This window comes from Strongylocentrotus purpuratus, unplaced genomic scaffold (genome assembly GCF_000002235.5).
Source record: "Strongylocentrotus purpuratus isolate Spur 01 unplaced genomic scaffold, Spur_5.0 spur5_scaffold_10, whole genome shotgun sequence".
Classification (NCBI taxonomy): Eukaryota; Metazoa; Echinodermata; class Echinoidea; order Camarodonta; family Strongylocentrotidae; genus Strongylocentrotus; species Strongylocentrotus purpuratus.
Genome location: NW_022145595.1, coordinates 7,443,506 through 7,467,279, shown reverse-complemented (window position 1 = coordinate 7,467,279; position 23,774 = coordinate 7,443,506). Strand labels below are relative to the sequence as shown.

The window sequence follows — 23,774 nt, the reverse complement described above, 5'->3', positions numbered from 1 at the left end:
TTTATGAGTTCAAGATCAAGAGCAAGTGTAGGAAGCTAATATTGATACTCGACGTGGGGGGGGGGAGAAGAACAGAGAATACAGAGTATTTTGACAGACAGAATGTCACTGTAGCCTTCTTGTGACAACCCTTCCCATGTAAGAATGACCTACAAGATTGGGTTTCAACTTCCTCTTTCGACTCGACCATCATCGACTTTCAGAAGTGACGTCTTGTTTAAAGTCCTGTCTATCTATTTTCGTATATGCTCGTTGAAGTATCATCTAGGGTAGCATCGCAGATCGTAAAGGAGACCGATATTTTGACAATACAGTTTATACTTTGAAAAAAAGGCTTGATATGAACAAAAATGTATATCTTTTGAAGTCTTAATATCTTTAAAAGAAATGGAGAATCATTTAAAAGGATTTGTATTGACTTTTATAGTTGCATTCACAAACACATAAAAATGTTGTAAGGGGACTTTTGGGTCTTAATGAATCAACATGTATAATTTGTGTTGACATGTCATGTTACAATAACTTTAAGGGGTGGGGGGAGATCACAGTGATGATGGTGATGATTTACTGATGATGATGATGATGGTGATGATGCTAGCTGTCACTGACGATGGTAATGCTGATGGTGGTATAGCTAGTCTTGCCATATTGCCCGTGCTAGTGATTACTTGTATCTTTAGAGAGCTAGTTGGAGCTATTACACCACCCTCGTCCATTGTATTATAATGATAAAGTTGACCTTCTTGTTGTTTATGTTTGAGTTAATGAGGCCTATCCCATACATCTTTACATGAACATCATATAAAGCAAAGTTTGTTCAACAAGCTCTTTGTTTGACCAAAAGTCTGGTCCTGTCTGGATTTGTAGGCACATACTTAATCATCTTAAATGTTAAATACGTTAACCCATTACTTACTAGAACCAGGGGACCTGGTATTAAAAGACAATCCAATCCTTATAATAAGTTCATTTGAATGAAAGCAGAAATATCAGAGACACAGAATGGTGAAAGTTTGACACAAATCGGACCACTATAGAGAAAGTTATGAATGTTTGAAAAATGAGATCACTACAGCTATGCAAATCTCAAATTGGCAATTTTGTCAGTGGATTGTGCACTCTAAAAACTGAAATGTTAAATCACCATTTAAAAGGGCCGAGGAGTAACCACTTTTTTAAAATGGTAGATTAACACTTTGAACATGCTGGATCCAACACTATAAAGGTTGAATCTAGCAGGTTAAAAGTACCAATCTGACACTTTGAAAGAGTTGTCACTCCTCGGCCCTTTTGAATGGTGATTTAACATTCCAGTTTTTAGAGTGTGACGTAGTAATGGATAAGTTGTGATATGGTGGTGATGGCAGTGGCAATGGCAAGGCTTTTAACAATGATGATGATAATGGTGAAAACTATAAGAATTGTCATTTTTATGATATCAATAAGATAAATGTTGATGTAAATGATATGAAAACCATTCTCTGATGAATTAGTACCATCACTTGAACAGAAACATTTCCTAACAGTAATCATTGTATCATAATGAAAGCCTGACCTTATATATATTGACATTCAGGGGCCTATCCTCGTACATCTTTTCATGTATGACTGACAGACAGTAAACACATACCTAATGATTACTATCTATCAATGTACCAAAGCTATTTGTACAAAAGGTTAACATATTTACACCAAGCTGTAAAATCAGCCCCAGATGCTCGTACCCAAACAAAGATCAATTTAGTAGAGCCAATTGCTTCTCTCCTATCCTAATATCCTATTTAATGTTATCATCCTCATGTTTCTCCCAGCCTTCATGTTCAGACATTTCTCCTTACACTGTTAACTCACTAAAACCAAGCAATGTCTATTACTGTTAACTCACTTAAAAACCAAGCAATGTCTATTTTATTAAGCCTAGTATTAAGAAATTTTAAAACATTTAGAATTATGTCAGGGCTTAGCACTTATTGGTCTTCTTGTGATTTTGCAATTTAAAAACACTTTTATTTTAGTGGAAAATTGTCATTTGTTTGGGAATAAGGGTTTCATCTTTGAGACTAGCACCGTCTTCCACTTCTGTCATGTATTATCTCAGGTCACCTAAGTTGCAGTGTAACATTTGTTTTAGATTTCAACATGAAAGTTTTGAGGAAAGTGAAAACAGCAGAGGAATTTGTTCTCCCATCTATGGGATGGCATCAACGGCTGGTGTGTGGATGAAGTATGTGAGCATCTGTTCCTAACTTCACTCCTCCCCTTCCGCCCTCTCTCTCTCTCTCTATCCCTCTTTCTCTTTCTTTATCTGTCTCTCTCTCCCTTTGTCTCAGTCTTGAATTATCTATCTATTTATTTATTTTTTATTTTTATTTTATTTATTTATTTTTTTTTGGGGGGGGGGCTCCTTTTTTCTCTTTTTCTCACCCTCCCTATCTTTTTCATTTTCTCTTTTTCTATGAACAGATAGATTCATAGATAGAAAGAAACATGTATATAGATGGATAGATGGACACATACCATAGGTTGATAAATGGATAGATAGATATATAGATAAAACAACAGAACCATGTTACATACTACAAAGCACAAGCATGGAAATTTCAACATTAACAAAATGTATGTAAACAAAAGATAGATTTATGTCTTATGATATTCAAAACCTTAAAAGGGCAGATAAAAATCATCATGCTTGTTTTAATGATAATGAAGAAAAAACAAGTACAGCATTTTTCCTGATTGCATGTCAGTTTATGATTTTAATATCCTTTTTCAGCCACATTTGTAACCACTCAAGTTCTATCTCTGGGAAAACCTTTCCCATGCATTGAAAGATTTATAATGACATTCTTATCTTATCAAAATCAAGATCCACAGCCCCCATTTGATATGAATAGAAAGATGGAGCTGCACCTTCAAATGTGTGATTTGGCCTTTTCGTTAGTTTTGCTTTGGAAAAGATGAGTTTCATTGAAATTTTTATGAATGGGATGATTTATCTAAGGGCATGATGGACTACTCGATGAACAGATGTTGGGCTTGTCATTAGCTCATCCTTTGAATGCATTTTTATAACCGGACAGATGGTATGCTGTATGTTCCATGCAATATTACTACAGAGTACAACCTAATAGATGCGTGGTGTGTATGAAGATGTAGAGACAATAAGAGAGAGCAGTAGAGGAGAAGAAAGAGAGACTGAACACAAAACGATATTGAGAAATGTAGAAGAGACCAGAAGGGGGCAACAGACAGATAATTAAGGGAATTACAAGAGTAGTAAGGGGGTGAGAAATTAGACCATTTTTTGCAATAAGTATTGTTTAAATATAAAAGAAAACTAAAGAAGATGTCGTGCCTTTTTTCTGTTTCCTCTTTTTTTTTCTCCTTTGTTCTCTGTCTGTCTCTCTTTCTCTCTCTTTCTTTCTCTCTCTCTCTCTCTCTCTCTCTCTCTCCCTCCCTCTCTCTATTTTCTGTTATTCCAAATATCAGTCAATACAAAACACCCATTTACATGTATCTAACTGCGCTGCTCTTGATGAAATGTGAAGTTTTAGGTCGATATTTTTTTCATCTCTGTTTTAATAAAGAAAAATGCATTATGAAATTATTTCTTTTCACGGAATTTCAACCTGACCTCTGAAAACTAGAACAAGTAATGGATTATCAAATTTACAAACAAATCAACAGACAACTTAAGTGTGCACCTGGCCTTTGTGGAAAATAAAGAGATATATTTAATCAAAATTTAGTGTCCTTGACTTTGCAATTATTTTTAGAGAGATTAAGTGATATCTGTCTCAAACTATGTGTATTTTGGGTTGCATCTATAATCAAGAACTTGTAGTCATGGTTAATCTTAATGTCAATCTTGATATATTGGTATTTATATCAATTTTCTGTAATTGAAAATGCAGCATGTCTTACAAATTTGACCTACAATGCTTCTCGCTTAAAGGCATGTTGAGGTAAAATGCAATATTATAACACTGACAATTTTATCCAAGATCTGATCATAGAATTTTTGAAGTGAGAAAAATGAAGATGAACAAGGCCCAAAGGCCAAAGTGATTCTAGAAGATCAAACATGGTGTAAACCATATTAAATTGGGTATACACTGGAATCCAGATTGTCACATATTTTAGTTGATACCTGTTTAAAAAGACCAACAAATTCATGGTTTTGAGTTCGAGGTTTATTATCATCTTTTTATATCATTCTGGTTCTCAGCTGATAGTATGTGCTCAAATTGGCCATTGTTTACTTTTGGATTCTACTTTTATAATTTTGTTACACTGATTTTCAGATTTAAGCTTATAATTCATAAGAATGCTTGCTTGATTTTAAGTAGTTCAAAGAAATGATCCCTTAAGCCAGTGTTAATTTTTGTGTACTCCGAGAATAGTTACAAATGGGATTCATTTCAATATTACCCAGTCCCTTTTAATACTTGTCTTGTAGGTACCCCCCCCCCCTTCATTCCCCGTTTGTTTCTTTTTCACCCACACAGTAAACCCATTTGGATGTTGAAATAACCTTTTTTTAATTAACATAGTTGTAGCATTGATTTGATTAGAGAAAATGTTTTTGAAATTAGCAGGGCTGATTGTTGCCTGATGTGCAATCATTGAAAACTAATTGCAGTTTTCATTCCTAAAAGTGTAGGCTGTGTAGCCCTTCACAGCAAATTAATAGTTTATACCACATAAAAGTGGCTATTTTGTGAAGTTTTTTTGTTTCACATACATCTGGGCTAAAAATTTAAGAACATTGTTCCAAATTTAAAGTCACTAACATTGTAATGTACAATACTATGCAATGTACTATGCAAATGAATGCTACAACTTTCATGTTTAAGTTTGCATGATTTGAGTTGGATTGTTTTATATTATCACTATTGTGTATTATATTATTTACTCATTTATATATATGTTTTCCTATGATTTACCTCATATAGTAGTTGTCGATGATCCCGGAATATTTTCTCCTAGTGCTGGAGACACAACGTCTCAAAACCCAGCTGGTGAGAGAGTGTTTTCTTTTTTCTTTCTTTCTTTCTTTTTCTGAAAATTAATCTCTTAAAGGGGACGTCTAGACCTTTTTATAATCTTTTGCCCAACTTTTACCTTTGCACACTAACTTTCAATTTCTCTTGACTTCAATATTTATTAAGTTTTCCATTTTTTTTTAAAATCCTGATTGCGTGTATTTAATTGAATATGTAGGCCCTACATTTTGATCATACAATTATTGTAAAGTTTCAGGCAAAATGTAAGTCAGGCTATTTTAGTAAATGTTTGCAGGAAACTTTGCATAAATTATAATTGTGAAGAAGAAAAATATATATATCAAAAGCTGTGTAACTCTGTGGTTAAAATCAGTAAAGAAAATTAGTGTGCATAATGAATATCTGTGCTAGTTATACAAAAATGGTCTGGGCTTATCCATATTATCTTTGCTGCCTAGTCCTCTATCCTTACTACATTACATTTTATATCCTCATCTATATCGATTCCTGTGTATTGCCTATTTACTCCCTTCTTGCTCAATTCAACCTCGTTTATGAAATTAACCTTTTAATTTACACTTTTAATTTACACTTTTATTTATTTTAGTTCACAATACCTCCCTTATAAATGTTAAATGTACATTTATATATCTTGATTATACTTTTCTGTGTACAACCCTTGTAACATAAAACATTGAATGATACGACAGGGACCAGTGGAATGTTGTTCAATTAATATATAATTCTTGCCTAGAGAGGGCTCTCTTCCGCTTTGATTTTGTCAACCTGAGAATTGATTATTCAGATTGCACTCTCAATACAAGCATGACATCATCCATCGTTCATCTGGTGCTGTCCCAGGCTGGGTTGGTCTGAATTTAAAATGCAAAGGCTTAACAATTAATAGCTAATTTAAGCCAAACATGCTTCGATTTTGTACCTACATTAAACAGTTTCTGACAAAGAACACTTGCCTCATTCCTGTTGAAATTCAACATAATTTCATGAGTGAAATAAGATGACATGGAATTATTGTTGTATCAAAATAATGAATGAAATAAGACACTGGTTCACAACTTGTTTCACAGAAATTTATTGTTAATACATGAAATTTTGAAAATATAGTGTCATTTAGAACGATTTCTCTGCTCTAAATTATGTTATGCTTGTGAACAGAATATTGATGTATATATCAGTGATGTTGAACGAAATATAGTACCAGTAGCCTATCTGTAAACCATGAGGGTTATTCTAGGAATATTTAGTTACCAGTGCGACAATGTTTTTCTTCTTCAAATATTTAGCTGGCGGCAAGAATGGGCTCTCCAAGCAGATCCCCGTTTACATCGGCATCTCTCTGGCCATCGTCGTGCTCCTCCTGGTCTTCCTCTTCATCGCTATCTACCTGGTCACCAAGAGGAAAAGGGGGAACTCCCCCAGCTACACCACCACCTCCACCGGTAAGAGAATGAATGATGCGATCCAGTGATGATGTGCAAAGTGGATGAATAATATAATAATAATAAAACAGTGCTTATAAATAATAATAATAATACTACTCAGATTTTATATAGCGCTTATTATAATCACTAAGCGCTAAACTTGGAGATTGTGTTACCCCGGCTTTAGCTGTGCTGCCATTTCAGCGCTCTAGCATTTCGAAGAATGAATTCCTGCCAGGTACCCATTTACATCACCTCGGTTGAGTGTGTCAAATGTAGATCAATGTCTTGCAAAAGGACTTTAGTGCTTTCCACAAAAGTCTCTTAGCGCTTTTTCATTTAAAAAATCGCAATTGATGCATATAGCAAAATAACAAATTTCCAGTAGGTTCCAGGTACAAACTTCTTCCACTGGTGTAAATATAAAATCACGAAGATCACAAAAAGACACTTAATTTACCAGAAAACGAGAGAGCACATAAGAGTGGTCGCTTGTAAGGTGCACCTCCTCCTCTAATAGGAGGGAACAGGAGTGTGGAGTGTGGGAGGATGTTGGTGGATATATCATCTTCTCTTCATGTTGCTTTTCCCTCTACCTACCCCCCCCCCTCTCTCTCTCTCTTTCTCTCTTTCTCTTTCTTACTTTCTCTCACTCTCTCTTCCCCTCTCTCTCTCTCTCTCACTCTTTCTCTCCCTCCCCCTCTGTCTGTCTGTCTCTCTATCTCACTCCGTCTCTCCCCTTCTCTCCCTCTCTCTCTCTCTCTCCCTCCCTCTCTCTCTCTCTCTCTCTCTCTCTCTCTCTCCCTCTCCCTCTCACACACACACAAACCCACCTTTCAGTGATGAGAGGGGTAGCTACAATGCCAGATTCAGTGTCACCATTACAATTAATGTACAGTCATTTTTAGTAATACTAGACTCTAAATTGTATTCAGAATGTTATTCTTAATTCAAAATTGCTCGTATTAAATTGACTTTAATCTTTGAATAAACTTTTATGAATGTAAAAGTCGATTTCAAGTTTGTAAGATATTAGTATTGTGTGAATCCTGTGATATTCCTTGTTCATTTGTAAAACATTTTCTTACCGTTCATACCAGAGTGTTAAATTCTTGTTCAGAAATATCAAAAGTAATTGTGTAGCATGAATGATACAAGCATGTCAATGTATTTTTAAAAAAGACATAAAAGCATTTTTGTCAAAATGATTTGTATGGATTCCCCCCCCCCCCCCCAATTTTTTTAAAAGTAGGGAGTATGTGTTGCATGCCATAGAAGAAAACAGCAGTAATATTTCGGGTTAACATGCATGAGAAATTGAAGGAAAAGAAAAGTCAATTGACTTTGCTAGACTATATGTCCCTTATATGGAAAAGGAAAATTGCTAAGACTTTTCGTTTGTCATTGTTTTATTCCAGTACTTTCAAAATGCCTGAATTTATGTTTGCTTATTAAAAAATCCAATACATTGTCATATCATGTGTGTTTGTCTCAGTTGATATTTTTGCTGCATTTCTTTGTTGAAAATTATCCGTTGTGCTGAGATTTAGAAGGCAGTGACTATCGTTGATGCCTCTGTGGATCTACACTCTACAGTCATGAGATGCAGAGTGTTCTCTTAATGATGCAAACATTTGGAGAACATGCACTTTAAAGTCAAAGCACTCTTAAAAAAAGAAATCAATCATGTTTCAAAGCATTGTATTGTATTTTGCTGCTTGTATTTTTGTTTGCATGAGAATTCAGTTTGCTTCTTTTTTTGTGTCTTCTTTCCTTTTGATCTGTATGTTGCTTCCCCCTGCTGCCATGGCAACCTTTCATTGAACAAACCCGCATTAACAGAGGACTGTAACCTGGCTATGCTTTCAGCACAACCACCGGACATCACAACCCAGACGATGCACTCCTCGCTGCGATCCAACCACGTCGCCCTCTCGAGTCACAACGAGAAGATCCCCATGTCCGGGACACCAACGCATCCGCCCCATCCTGACCTGACTGGCGGGAAGATCCCGCATCAGCTCACCGTTCAGTTCTCGCCCAAAAAAGGAGGGACCATCACGCAGCTCGGGTGCTTGGGGTCATCGGATATCTCACAGTACTCGTTAAATAATGGATCCCTGCATTCGCACCCGCACTCGCGGTCGCTGTCGCCAACAAAAAGCCACACCTATGTTCCTCTGGTAGGACCCGGACAGGAGAAGCACATCTACGCCACGCTGAATCCTCCAGAACCACCTCCACAGGATCCGAGGTACTGTCAGACCCGTTGCTACGGCGACTTGGAGGACAATGATGGGTACATTATGGAGGAGGCAGATGAAAACTACATGCTGCAGGGACATTCCTCGGAGGAAAGTCTTGAGCCTCAGTCTATGTGTGATTCCGATCCAGGCAGGACATTATCGGGCAGCGCTCTTGGGCTTCCAATGCACTCAGATTACAGCATAGCAACGGGGCATGTGGGATCAAGAGGGGGCAGATTAGTGCTACCAGATTCAGGTTTGTCCTCTAGCTACCTTAACCCTTATTTAAAAATCTTTCAGATGTTTCTTGATATTTGTAGGGACCACAAATGATCTGTAGTTTCTTTGAAGGCTTGGAAAACAGCCAGTGATCTTGTCCAGAAACACTTCAAGATGACTAGATAACCTGGTGAACCTGTAGTCTCACTTGTATTCTCAAATGTGATAAGCAAATTGGGACCAAGGATTGTGAAAATGGTTATTTCTGGGATCCATGGTAACTAGAAGGGTACTCAAAATGTACATTTAGATTTTTTGAAAAATGTTTGCATTCCTTAGAAATTCCTTTAAAGGGATCCGGTAACTTTGTCTCAGATTCTGAAACAAAATTATGGATTTAGCTCATGATGCAATGATAATTATAAACCTTTAGGTCAGTCAGGAACCCCATGACTTTTACAAGCCGATCGCCTGACTGATTATCAAGATATTTATGATTAGAATTACAAATTTTGAAAACCGTTCGCCTGACGGTTTTCATTACACTACAGTCTATTGGGGAAAACGAGTATGGTAAAACCGGTCACTCAACGATTTTTACTTTTTTGAGGCACTTCTTGATCATTTTGAAGCGCAATTTTTTTAGGGCTTCAATATTACACCATATCACAAACACTGATAGCACGTAGGGCCGTGTATCTCAGATTTAACATTGTTAAACGATCCCTTTAAGTGGTATCCTCTTTATAAAAACAAATCTAAATATAGAAATCTACTTTGTGACACTTGTGAATTTATCTGAGATGTGAATTTTAGGAAATTCATAATAAATTAATTCCCAAATCAGGATCTACTTTTTGATGAATTCTGACTTTTACCAACTTTTATCTATGCTGTTCTTCCTAAAGGCCCTGCAATTATTATTATTACTCCAACATTTGCCGGGTTCATATTTTACACCCGGGTGAAGAAAGGCAAATGTGGATTAAAGCCAGGCTGGGATTCAAACTCTCAACCCTGGGATTGAGAGTCAAGTGAATGAACCACGACACCTCAACTGTTGGGGATGGTTCCCGTTTTTTCTGTCTTTTGGAAAGGACATTCCTACAATATCAATGGGTTAAAGCCCCACTGTACTACTTGTAGCTACTTGCTCCCTCTATATAGAAAACAATGCCTAATTGGTAACCATTGGTCCCCCATTATCCTCTTTTTCTAATGTTAATAGAGACCTAAGTAGATGAGATAGCCACCTGTCAGTGACCACACTGGGTGGTCTAATCCCTCCTGGCTAAACTAGTACAGATGGGCTTTAAAAGTATTGTTATTTTTTTGTTTGTCTCTTGTAGGAGTTAGCTTGATGATACCAGAGGGGGCTATAGCACGTGGCCAGACGGTGGAAATATACCTAGCAGTCTCACATGAACTCATGGACAGACCGCACATAGAACACAACCAGACCTTACTTAGCCCCGTCATCTTGTGCGGCCCGCCCTCTGTAGTCCTTGCCAAGTCAGTCGTCCTGGTGTTACCGCACTGCGCACAGATGAGCAAGAACGACTGGAGGCATTCAGTCATTGCCAGCAGTACACATCCAACAGATGACAAATGTTGGGAGGTGAATAAAGAATCATCATATCTTTTGTGTGTTTTATTTGGGGGGGATGGCTGAACACTTAAAGGTTGATTTATTTTTTAAATGCGAAATTGTATTTTTTAATACACTTTCAGTTTGATTTAAATATTTTACACATTTTAGAATGAATTAGTGGAAAATTCCTTTGCAGGAAGGAGATATTCACAAAAGGCCCAAAAGAGTAAATCAGCAAAAAAAATACATGGGTTGAGGGCAGTTTGCCTCCCGCCCCCTCCCCCCCTCCCCCCCCCCCCCCCCCCAAAAAAAAATAAAAAATAAAATAAGCCACCATAAAAAAAAATTGGGAAGGGGGATGTTAACAGTACTGGTAGTCATCACAAATGAAGTTTTTCTAATTTTCCCATCAAATTATAATACATGTATTCTTAATTTGTATTGCCTCATTCAGAAACAGACAACTGTCGGAGAGGAAACCATCAACTTACAAGTCTTCTGCCAGGTCGATAGTCATCTATCCTGCATCGTAACCGACCAGCTCGGGTGGTATGCCCTCAGTGGCGAGTCAAGGCCAGAGAGACAGTCGGCAAAAAGGTTAAAACTGTTAGCTTTCGGTCCAGCTCTTCGGTCGACACTAGATTACCATATCAAAGTGTACATCTCGGAAGACACTCCAGATGCTATAGAGGTAAGCAGATTGAGCAAAACTGTGCTTAAAGAGAAGGTTGACTTAATCTGTGAGCGTTAATATTGTATTATGCAAGTGTGGAAAAACGTCAGATTAAAAATGTTCCCTGAAAAGCATGGCTCTTCAAAAATCGGACAGATTTTTATGCCACATTTTTGTGTAGTCCCATATACATCTTTCTGTGTACAGTGCTTGTAACTTTACCAAGACAGGGCCAAATTTCTTATCATTTTGATGATTCCAGATCCTTGCAGTACACACAATGCAATTTACATATCAATATTCTGTTTGTAAACATATATATATATATATATATATATATATATATCATATGAATCAGTTTACAATGCAGTGTATATAGCAAAACAGAAGAAAAATTATATACAGCAGAAACACTCCATTTTCTTCTTGTAGTAACATGACACATAATGCATAAAGTAAATAATATAATGTACCATAATAAATCCGGAGATTTAGATATATAAAACCTAATATAACAAGTTTCTAAATAAATTATAACTCATGCTATAAATTATAGGTAAATGAGGTACATGGAATGCCTAAATTAAATGGCATAATAGTACTTGTACATATGCGACCTAATGTATTATTAAATACATGTATGTATTTTTAAATATACATCTTACATCTTTGTTATCCTTGCAGCATATCCTCAACGTTGAGAGGAGACTCGGAGGGCAGCCCCTCCAGGGTGGCTGCCAATTTGACTACCACGACAACGGCAATAATCTCAGATTGGAGATCCAAAACATAGTTCCTGGCTGGCAATGCAAGCTGGCCAAGAACTGTCAAGTAAGTTACCTTAATTACATAAACTAATCTCTTGTCCAGGAGAGGGTCACATTTTAGTTAATTGTTTACAAACAGCTATAGCTACATTTCTCTGAACATTTTGATATCAAATACTCATTCTGGCAAAATATGGAGTTACGTCTTTGTGTCACTGAACCCTTGATATATATCTCTGGATGCATCAAACTCAGTCAGCAAAATTATATAGTTCTCATATTTATTTTGTATGCAGTTATCTCAACTTTTAGAATCATGTTAACTTTCTTGTTGTTTTAATTGAATTCCACTAAGGTGTGTTTGATATCACAACCTTTGATTACCCTTTGAGAAAATTGGAGTTTAATTCAAGTAGTGAGGATCATGATTTGGTTTGGTTCAATTTTAGGCTTGGAGTAGGGTCAGATGTGGTATTGGGACCAGGATTAGTAAATTGACAGAGGAGCAATTATCACTGGAAAATGTATCTTAAACTTAATAATACTAAAGTATTTTCAAATTTTATGAATAAATTAAGAAGTAATCACTATTCTTAAAGTAGTATATCCTCAAAAAGTATGAGCGATTTTTAGTGAGAAATTCTTCCATGTTTCTTTTCTCCAAGGAGATTCCTTTCTACCATGTATGGAGCGGTACCTCCAACACGTTGCACTGTTCATTTGCCTTGGTCAAGACGGAGCCGGGTATCGGACCCATTGGCTGCAGGTTAGAGGTCACCCAAGGCACCTATACGACCAGTATGCAGGTCATGGAGAGGATCATTGATGGGGTAAGTCATTCAAGGGTTGGTCTTTCTTTGTAACTTGTGGCTCTTCCAGGTTTTCAAGTTGACCTATTTTGTAGAACTTTGAGAGATTTTTTATGAGTTAACCTCAATATTTGATAATGGCGACAGGCCGGAATGGAGAATGTGCATACATTGTGTGCAGTGAAGCCTGAATCTGACGACCAGGGTAATAATATATCTGTAAAGCGCATAGACACATCGTTGTATCGATGTATTGGTCGCTATATAAAAGCAGAATATTATTATTATTTGATGCAGAAGCCAGAACTTTTCAAGGAGACTTAATTGAGGAACCCTTTTGTGGCATTTCTTGGTTCATAGAAGACTCAAGGCGATACTTCCTACCTTAAACACTCATTGTATACCTTGTCATAAGAAGGACCCCTAATTTAGGTGCAGAAGTAAAAAACCTGACAAGCAAAAGATATGAAGCTAGGGGATTAGGGTCAGGATAGTTAGTACCGTATTTGCCGGCGTAAAGGCCGCAGTATTTTTGGAAGAGAAAATATCAAAAAGTTGGGGTGCGGCCTTTGCGGCGAAAGAGTAAAAAAAAAAAAAAAAACCTAAGTCATAACCAGCACGAATTCGCACATACGGGACTACGAATGGTACAATAACTATACCACTATGGTACAGGACATTTCCACACATCTTACCAACAATTTTATCTTGCATTGTTGACATGAAGACGAAAATAACTTCCTAAAACAACATTTGCCGATATATCTTGATCAAAGTTCGTGCCAATGCATTGCAAAAGTAAAGGAAGGGATTGTTTAACGGAGCTGCCGCGAAGCATCCATCCGAAGTCGCAATTTTGTTTTCCATTTCACGCAATTTCGCATTACACCGTACATTGTGGTAGGGGTATATCGGACACCAAATCTGCCTGCGATCACTTTTTTAGCTAAACTTCCGGTAAATTATAAGAATATTGATGAATTTAGTGGCAGTTTGTAAAAAAAAAATGGTGTTTTACAAGAAAATTACAATTATTTTGTTTTGTCTGTTTGTATGTTTGTTTTTTTGTTTTTTTGTTTTTCCCCCCTCTTTGAAATGTCAAAGTTGGGGTGCGGCCTATGCGGCGCTGCGGCCTTATCGCCGGCAAATAAGGTAAGCATATATTTTGCTGTGTACTATTAGTATGCCAGATTAGGTTTTGCTGGAGAAGGGGGCACATCCCCCCCCCCTTCCCTCCATCCACAACATAGACATCCTACTTTTCAAAATTTCTTTTCAAAATACTTTCCAATGTTTAAGAGAGGAAGTATGTTGAGCATATCTCACTCTTCTTATGTTACTCTATCCACCTTTCCTTCTTACAACGCATAGAGACATATTGTGATATGCACTATATAAGTACAGTATATTATCATTATTATTATTTCATTTCTTTATATATTATACCCGTCTCTCTTAGGTGGTTGTGGAGCAGGAGTTGAGACTGAACGGATACAGCCCGAACCACATGGTACCGCCTCAGAACGCCTTCCACCTGTCAAAACCAGTCAGAACCGCCTTGTGCCAATGCCTTGATATCCCTAATTCATTTATTTATATATTATACCCGTCTCTTAGGTGGTTGTGGAGCAGGAGTTGAGACTAAACGGCTACAGCCCGAACCACATGGTACCGCCTCAGAACGCCTTCCACCTGTCAAAACCAGTCAGAACCGCCGTGTGCCAATGCCTTGATATCCCTAATTCATTTCTTTATATATTATACCCATCTCTCTCTCTATCTCTAGGTGGTTGTGGAGCAGGAGTTGAGACTGAACGGCTACAGCCCGAACCACATGGTACCGCCTCAGAACGCCTTCCACCTGTCAAAACCAGTCAGAACCGCCGTGTGCCAATGCCTTGATATCCCTAATTCATTTCTTTATATATTATACCCATCTCTCTCTCTATCTCTAGGTGGTTGTGGAGCAGGAGTTGAGACTGAACGGCTACAGCCCGAACCACATGGTACCGCCTCAGAACGCCTTCCACCTGTCTAAACCAGTCAGAACCGCCTCGTGCCAATGCCTTGATATCCCTAATTCATTTCTTTATATATTATACCCATCTCTCTCTCTATCTCTAGGTGGTTGTGGAGCAGGAGTTGAGACTGAACGGCTACAGCCGAACCACATGGTACCGCCTCAGAACGCCTTCCACCTGTCTAAACCAGTCAGAACCGCCTTGTGCCAATGCCTTGATATCCCTAATTCATTTCTTTATATATTATACCCATCTCTCTCTCTATCTCTAGGTGGTTGTGGAGCAGGAGTTGAGACTGAACGGCTACAGCCCGAACCACATGGTACCGCCTCAGAACGCCTTCCACCTGTCAAAACCAGTCAGAACCACCGTGTGCCAATGCCTTGATATCCCTAATTCATTTCTTTATATATTATACCCATCTCTAGGTGGTTGTGGAGCAGGAGTTGAGACTGAACGGCTACAGCCCTAACCACATGGTACCGCCTCAGAACGCCTTCCACCTGTCTAAACCAGTCAGAACCGCCTTGTGCCAATGCCTTGATATCCCCCAGCCCAAGGGTAATGACTGGAAACTACTCGCAACCAAACTAGGTGTCGATGGGTACGTTGAAGAGATACAACACAATGCTAATTTTTCTTGAAATTCAAGCAGCTTTATCCAACTTTGGAAAGTGTAGTACTACATTTGCCACACTCGACCCAGGTGATGGGTACCTGGCAGGAATTAATTCCTTGAAATGCTAGAGCGCCGTAATTAATGGTAGCTAGGCTAAAGCCGGGGTATAATTTCCAAATTTGGAAGCGCATTGAGATGTTTAAATGTGATATGCACTATACAAGAACCGAATATTATTATTATTACATGTAGATGATAGTATCTGTGATATTAAGTTAGGATATTAGATGTATGAATGCATTATTATATGAAAATTGTTATCATTAATTTGATGGTAGTTTAGTTACAACCTATTGTGCAATTAAAGGTTATAGTTAGATGGCAAGGGGGTCATCTTTATCATGTTATGCCTTTTTGCCACCAAAAGTGATGCCCTAGGCCTTATTCTTGAGATATTGACCTTTACAACACTTTTTAAGAAACAATCTTCAGTCCTTCATGAAAATAGGTTACTAGTTTTACCATTTTTTTAAAATGTAAGAATATGGGTGCTTGAAATCAATGAACTTTAAAACCCATCTGTACTAGCTTGGCTAGGAGGGATTAGACTGCCCAGGATGGTCACTGACACTCATCATCTCAGCTCTCATTTAACATAAGAAAAAGAGGATCATGGGTGACCAGTGGTCACCGATTAGGCATTGTTTGCTATATAGAGGGTGCCAGTAGCTATAAGTATTGCAGTGGGGCTTTAAAAGATATCATAAGTTTAATTTCCTTTTCCCCCTCTATCTTGCAGATATCTTAATTTCTTTGGCATCAAACCAAGTCCGACCGATCAAATCCTTGACATGTGGGAAGCGCGGGACAGCGAGGAGGGCGCTCTCATGAGGTTAGCAGGAGCATTCCAGGAGATGGGCCGGCACGACGCCGTCACGATAGTCCAGAAACAGATGGCTGCATGGATGTGACGACGGGTGACGTGCGATCAAAGCGAAAGCGATCAAAACTTTATCTGACACTCTCTGATTGGTGCTTCAATGGCAATAGTCGTCTTTTGTTTAAAGATGGATGCGTGGATGGATGGATGATGGATGGTTTTAGCAGCTAGGACTATTTGGTCCCCCCTGATGGGGCCGGGTTTTGAGTTCCTGGTCCTTGCAGGGACGTGGTCCTAAGTTGGACCCAGGGTTGCACTCGCAGCACAGCCTAATAGGAACAGAATTAGCAGAATTACCAGCATGCAACTATTTGGTCTCCTGATGGGGCTGGGTTTTGAGTTCCTGGTCCTTGCAGGGACTTGGTCCCAAGTTGGACCCTGGATTGCACTTGCAGCACATCTAGCCTAATAGGAACAGAATTAGCAGAATTATCAGCATGCAACGCTATTATGCACAGCTCTGTTTCAATCTGTTGCAGGATACTTTGAGACGGTAAAGAACTGTGATGAACATTGATTTTTAAAATCTTTTCACAGTCTTTGGCTTCTCTGAGTGGTTATGTCCTGCTTTATAGCTCAAGGTTTGAGGAAAGCGGTTGCTGTGCTTCACACCTTCATCCAGGATTATCAAAGGCATCATCTTGCAGGAATCAACTTAGGTCTACCCTAAGACTTTGCAAGCAGAAGGAAGGAACTGTTAGCCAAGCTCACTTGCTTATCATGTTGCTCACTGGATGCACAACGAAGCTTCATTACTGCCTGCTTACTTGTATAGATAGCTTAGGATTCAAACAAAAATCATCATATTTTACAGAAGATCACTGCAAACAATAATTCAGCAGTTCTTGGAAAAGGCACATGAAAGAATCAACCTTCCCGTCCTCATCAGAAAGGGAAAATAACGCATTGTTTCACGTTTCCCAATTCGTTGTCACTCTAGAAAAATATATATTGTGTTGTAGTTGGTACACAACCAGATTGGAATATTCTGAAGCTGATAGTCATGCTTGCTTTATGGTTGTAGGTAAATCAGTTCACAAATTATTGAAAATTTTAACGTACATACATGGATATGTAATTCAGAAATCCTAACACCTTTAAATTATCCTTTTGCATTTCAGTTCTCAAATGGACTGTTTATTAAAAATTAATTTACCATAAAGATGCAGTATATCTTATCATTGTGCCACAAAGTTTCATTCAATTATTTATTAGATAACATAAAGGGGCAATGACTATTGATGTATTGAATATTTTTTTGGTAAATAATTGTATTTTCTTCAGAAATAATGATACAGGATATTCAATAGCCTAGAATGGGAAGAGATTGACTAATGTGTGTGCATACAAAGACAAAATTAAAGTTATTGCAATTTAAATCCACTATATAAAAGTCTAGTATTTATAAAGGATATACTTTATTGTATTCTTGAAGGCCTAGCTGTGGATGATTCTTTTCTAGGCCCAACTAGGGAGCTAAATAAGGTGAGAAATCATGAAGGCAAATAAATTTTAAGAAAGCGAGAACTGTTATTGCTGCAAGATTGAGAGTTAAATATAATGTACAGAAAGTATGGATTTTCCTGGTATGAAAGTGTAAATATTCTGTGGAAAGAATATATTATACATGTAGGCCTACTGTAAGCAGGGTTCACATTGTAATGCCTTTTATCATGCTATTCTTGTAATTGAAATAACAGATTAAGAAGTTAAACACTAATTCAAAAGTCTAGTTTAAACGTTGCTTCACGATTTAAAGCTTTTAATGCCATTTAAGCAGATGTACATGTCTATTGTCTAGCATCTGTGCATGTTAAGCATTGGTGCTGCATAGTTTTTGCACTCATAGAGATGGAAATTAGATGTATTGCACAAGCGCAGAACGCTCGTTCACTTAATAAACAAATTGTGGGCAGCCATGGGTCTTTTGGGGGCAATGCTGTATATATTTTGTTTGTAATGACGCTGTTCGCCCACTGATTTTTGTTTTAAACTTAAAGGCACAGTTTAGTTTGTTGTTTGTTGCATAATTTATGTTCGCACCAAGTGTATGCTTTATGTTCCAAGATGTGTTAATATATTGAAAAGAAATTATGTTTGCGAAGATGGTAATTGTACATTCGCAAAGTAGAATCACAAATTGGAAACTTTTCCATTACTTTGGGAACCAAAAGAAGGAAAGAAAAACAATCACATATGGGGCTTAATTTAGCATTGATGTAAGAACTCACATTCTCATTATGAGTTGTTAGTGTTATTGGTGTTCTGAGATGTTTTCCATGATATACGAACTCCGATATCTCTAAACACTGGCAAGAATTTAACTGGTTTTGGTATCTTCTGATATGGTACTCTAATTTGGGATTTATTTGGTGAGTTCTTATCTCTATCTAACGTTCCTTTGCTCTCTTTTTTCCACTGCACGTAAAAGCCGCACTTCATAGCATGGCACTAAAGCTATTTAATGCAATTTTGATATCACTAGTCAGTAACCTGAACGCAAAATGACATAAGGGCCATTGATAATACTTGGCCTTTGTGTCCATTCTGCACTGATGTTTTAAAATTGGGATCAATGTCAAAAGGCTGTTAGTATTACTGAATACATTTGATGTATACTTCAATACTATCTCTCCTCAGTGGAGAACTTTGTGGTTTGGGTTATTACAGAATTGTCATTATTGAGTTTGGTTATTTCATTTTTTATTTCACTGGCTTAAGAAGTCATCTATGCAATGATTTTGGGGGAATATCGGCCGAAAATGAGCAACGTTGTGATTCAATTGTTAGCATGATTCCATAATTGTGTAAATTGTGAAATATGTAAATGAAAATGTACAAATATAATATACCTATCACTTTGGTGAACAACTATTGTAAAAAAAAAATAATAATACGAAATCTTGTGAAGAGAGCAGAAGGATTTTTCGATTACAAAAAAGCTATAACGAGTCTTCTATTTGTGATTATGGAAGGTGGTGGGATTATGATGATGATTATGAATGAATAGTGTACCCACTTTAATCTACGTGAAATATGATTATAGATTTATATCAGTGTGGGGGTTTCTTTAAGTTGGTAATTTGTGTGTACGCCCGCCCCCTATGCGGATCCTATTTATGAATGGTGATGATATTTTTTATAAAACGATAGATATTGGGACATGGGAAAACTGTGTATGTTTCAAGTCTATTTCTGTGCATATATGTATTTCCTCCATATATACCTGTCTTTATATATATGATAAGTCTGTTTTTTGCAAAGGACACTATTAATATATGCTTTTAAAGTTTATAATGAATCCTACTGTATATACTATACAGGGTGATTGGTATTACAAGTAATTATTCTCTGTTAATGACAGAAGGCTTAATGTTGCCTAAGAAGCCAATCTCCTACTTTCCAATACAGGCTTAGAGGTGTCTAAAGGAAACCAATTTAAGATAGTATCAACCTTAATTTCTCAGTGATTTTAGCAATTGGAAATTTGTCTTTGAACATTCTTTCAAAATATTGAAAGGTTCTATGCTCAGTAACATACCAACATGCTCAAGTTCAGTATGAAAAAAGTTATTGAACTATTCTGCTACTGTCAAAGTCTTAAAACCTGGTTTTGTTTTCCCTCTTGCAATCACTTTTTAAGAAAGACTATGTTCTGTAAGCATGTATGGTATTGATAAAGAAGTTTTTGCTTTGTAGATTTTTATGCCTCCGCTACAAAGTAGCCAGAGGCATTATTTGAGTTGTTTACAAACTAATTTGATGTACATTTCAAATGGTCTTGGGTTTTACCTATAAATATCTAATTGGGAAAAGGATTTATAAGTTGAGTGTGTATTGTATAGGTGTGTGTACACCCATTCCTATTTATCTTGTTGCCCGGCAAAAGGACGCTCAGATGGGCTACGCATGTGTAGCATTTAGGGGCAGATGGTGGTAAGTCCGCCATGGGTTAAAGCCTACACAAATGTATTTAGTAGGCATAACAATCTTGAATTGAGAGTCAGATGGTGTCAAATCTTTTTTTAGTTTAACGCCTTTTTGATATTCAACCATTTTTTTTTTAAATGCCATGTTGATAAACCTCAGTATCAATCTCCAAAGAATCATAACTACAATATTTCATATTCAGTACTTACTTCCTTATACCAGGTACTTTTCTTTATAATTATGTCAGTTGGTCTTCTACTTGATCGGTAAATTATGCACTAGTTATGTGACCACTTACTTGTCTTCAATTTTTATGTTTTTACTACAACTTTTTACTATGCATGATTCCAAGCATGATAAATTTGATCATTTCAAACTACAACAGTCTTCAGTATAGTACACTTGCATGACCATTGTCAATGAAGATATACTTTTCAAAAATGGTACTTTTTTCTTTTTTTGCTGCATAAGTACACGACTCCCTTCCACTAAAAGGATTATCATTATTAGTAAGTAGAAATGTATCACAATTATGGAAGAGAAAGAGACATTCAAATCAACCTTCGATCTGAACTACATTGTACAGTCAAACCTGCTTTAGTGACCACCTGTCTTCAAAGGCCACATTATTTGTTCCCCTTGGAAATGGTTTCTCATTGAAACATGTACTAAAGGAACCTGTCTACAAAGACCACTTTTTGTGTTTCCCTTGGGCGGTCGCTATAGACGGGTTTTACTGTATAACATTTCACCCAGCAAATCACATGTTGAAAGCTAGATGGGCATGCCATTGCCACCTATTACTGTGAATGTTTAGTGAATGCCCTTCTTAACAGTCTCAAGAGACTACACAAGTTGACACCGGATCAAAGCTTCTTACATTATACAATAGTCCTTCTTTATTTTCAGTTGATGATAACATATCGTCCCTATTTTCACGAAGTGACGGTAGTGAATGAAAATCGCATACACTTTGCATGCAAATTTTCCTCACTACCGTCACTTTGTGAAAACAGGAACGATATGATGTTATGCAAGGATTGACCTGTGTTATTGAGTATATTTGCCATTTTTTTTATAAGTTTTGTGTTCACATTTTGTTTTGTTTTCGGTTTGGTTGGATTTTATCTGGCTTTTTGTTGTTGGTCATTTCACGAGATACAGGGAATTGCAACAGGCAAGTGGTTGGGATAGGTTAAGCAAGATGATTTGCTGTTAGGAGCCAGAAGGGCAGTAACTCATATACTTTAACAGTGTTAGTGCTCTTTTGGCTCTGAACAGTTACTGCGTCTATTCATAAGATTATTGATGGTGATAAATAAAGATTGCAAGATTAAAGATAATGTATATGCACAACATTTTGATCTAATCAAGTTGGCTCTGTTTGTGTTTCTTGCCCCACTTCTAAATTGCATGCCACCTCTCTATCTCTCTCTATCTCTATCTCCCTCCCTCCCTCCCTGTATCTCTCTCTCTCTTTTTCTTTCTCTTGTTTTGAAAAAGAAAAGTTTAAGGCTAGGACATTTGATCGTTTATTTGTATTACAAAATATGAAACATGCATTCACTTTGATAGTCCAGTATAATTAAAGAACATTGGAATGCTGTAAAACAAATTTCTCCCAAATAATAGGACAATTCTCAAATTCCTTCTCCAAAAAAAGAAAGAAGTAAAATGACATGGCACATGAAGTTTTCTCTTCAGTTTAATATTTAGTAGAGTATGTGGAAGTTTGACATCAATCTTTTGAATCATTGGATACAAGGTTACAATTTTTGTTTAAAGAGAAATCCTTGCAATTTGTGATAGACTGCCATGACTAATGATGATATACTTCTATCTTTATTATTTAATTCAGCAGCGAAAAACATAAGAATTGTTGTAAAAATTAGATAAACAACCATTGGAATGCTAAGGAAAGCAAAATGAAGTGAACTGAATACAATCAACTTGGCATAGACCCCCCCCTCCCCCCGGACCATTTCAGTTGGTGCTATACAAAAAAGGGAAACAATTATCGAAATATAGATTATGTCAGAAATTTAAACAGGACTAATCTAGAGCGTGTACATTGTCATTCCCCATTTCTATGTTTTGTGTTTTGTTTGGTTTGATTTGGTTTTGTTTTTACTCTTTGATTTTTTTTTTGTCAACTGAGGTAACACTGACAAAAAGTTTGTTGTCTGGAGGAAGACTGATCTGAACGAATAATTATTGGATTGATGAAAATATTTGGAGGAGATTGAAGTTAAAATAACATGTCTGTTATTGTATAGAGAGGAGTTCGATGTTTGTATGCATTATTAATAAAAATATGTTTCACTTGTAATAATAAATCATCATGGATTAATGTGTTTGTTTGTTTATAAGTTGAGTGAATGTGAAGAGCGTTCTGAGAATACAGTGTAATAAGGTCGAAATACATTCTGTGTGGGAGAGGGGAATCGATTAGTAAAAGCAATAAAAGAATGTTGCTTTGTGAATGATGGGGGAAATGGATGAATGTGATGGAGAGAGGATAGAAAGGGGCGGGAGAAAGAGAGAAAGGAAGTTTCACCACTTACCTTACACCGTTCATCTCTCTTGGTGTTTTTTTCTTCTTATAATCAGGCGTCTTTACCTCCATCAGAATCACCACGACCCTTAAAGTACTAGTCACCCGAAGAAAATTCACGACAACTGATAATGATGGCCAAACTATTTATGGATGGAAAGATTTCTCTTGAAAAAACATGAATAATTTGCTGAAAAATCATACAGATGTCATGGCAACTTCAAATGCAATTTTTGTTGCTAGCTGTGTCAAGCACGCGACGTCACGTATCTTATCGCTCTTTACGGAGGACCGCTGAATGCAGAAAATCTGGATCTCAAAATTAACATTTTTGAGAGATGATTACTATATTTTGAAGAGGGAAGTTGTTATATTTGATCGGTAAGACTTCCCCTTCGCAATGATATGAATTTTAGCATTAATTCAAAAGACTTATGATTGTTCAGGTGACTACTTTAGCAAACGGCTTATATCATCAACCCAACTGTTACTTTTCATATCATCGCCATCATCACCAAGCCCTTACCCTCAAAATAAAATTATTCCTCAACAAATCTCTAACTATTACCCATATCATCATTGTGACTTTTACCCCCACCCCTTTGCTTTACCATCACCCCATATCATCATCCCTTAATGTTAATAATAATAATAATAATAATAATAATGGGTTCTTGTATAGCGCTCATGTCAGTCAGATTTGACCCTCCTGGCGCTCCCGATTATTACCCTTGGCTTTCTACCATCATCCTTAGTCGTCACTCTAACCTGTATTTCCCATCACATGACCACGCCCTTACCCTCACCACTCATCATCTCTCCTCTTATACCATCACCTATTTCATCATGATTACTAGCACTACTACCCCCTTTACCATCAAAACCACCCATGACCCATGCCATCAATCCGCATCATCATCCTTCCTCTTCTTTTTTCTTTCTTTTTACCATCACGAT

The 23,774-nt window shown here is 37.1% G+C and overlaps 1 protein-coding gene across 6 annotated transcripts in view; it reads left to right on the top strand.

Moving 5' to 3' along the window:
* LOC115918130 (netrin receptor UNC5C-like) overlaps positions 1 to 19,221 on the top strand; it is a 51,031-nt gene extending 31,810 nt beyond the window's left edge. For 2 of the 6 annotated variants that reach the window (XM_030979346.1, XM_030979344.1), the window contains exons 6-13: positions 4,956 to 5,021; positions 6,311 to 6,466; positions 8,291 to 8,950; positions 10,263 to 10,531; positions 10,959 to 11,195; positions 11,862 to 12,008; positions 12,610 to 12,774; positions 14,540 to 14,816. In XM_030979346.1, the coding sequence (XP_030835206.1) occupies positions 4,956 to 5,021; positions 6,311 to 6,466; positions 8,291 to 8,950; positions 10,263 to 10,531; positions 10,959 to 11,195; positions 11,862 to 12,008; positions 12,610 to 12,774; positions 14,540 to 14,791 (1,952 nt within the window). In that variant the 3' untranslated portion in view covers positions 14,792 to 14,816. Of the gene's footprint in view, positions 1 to 4,955; positions 5,022 to 6,310; positions 6,467 to 8,290; positions 8,951 to 10,262; positions 10,532 to 10,958; positions 11,196 to 11,861; positions 12,009 to 12,609; positions 12,775 to 14,539; positions 14,817 to 15,202; positions 15,379 to 16,192 lie in introns of those variants that run through there. The other 4 variants (XM_030979349.1, XM_030979347.1, XM_030979345.1 and 1 more) reach the window with 4 other exon arrangements.
* The last annotated feature ends 4,553 nt before the right edge of the window (positions 19,222 to 23,774 follow it).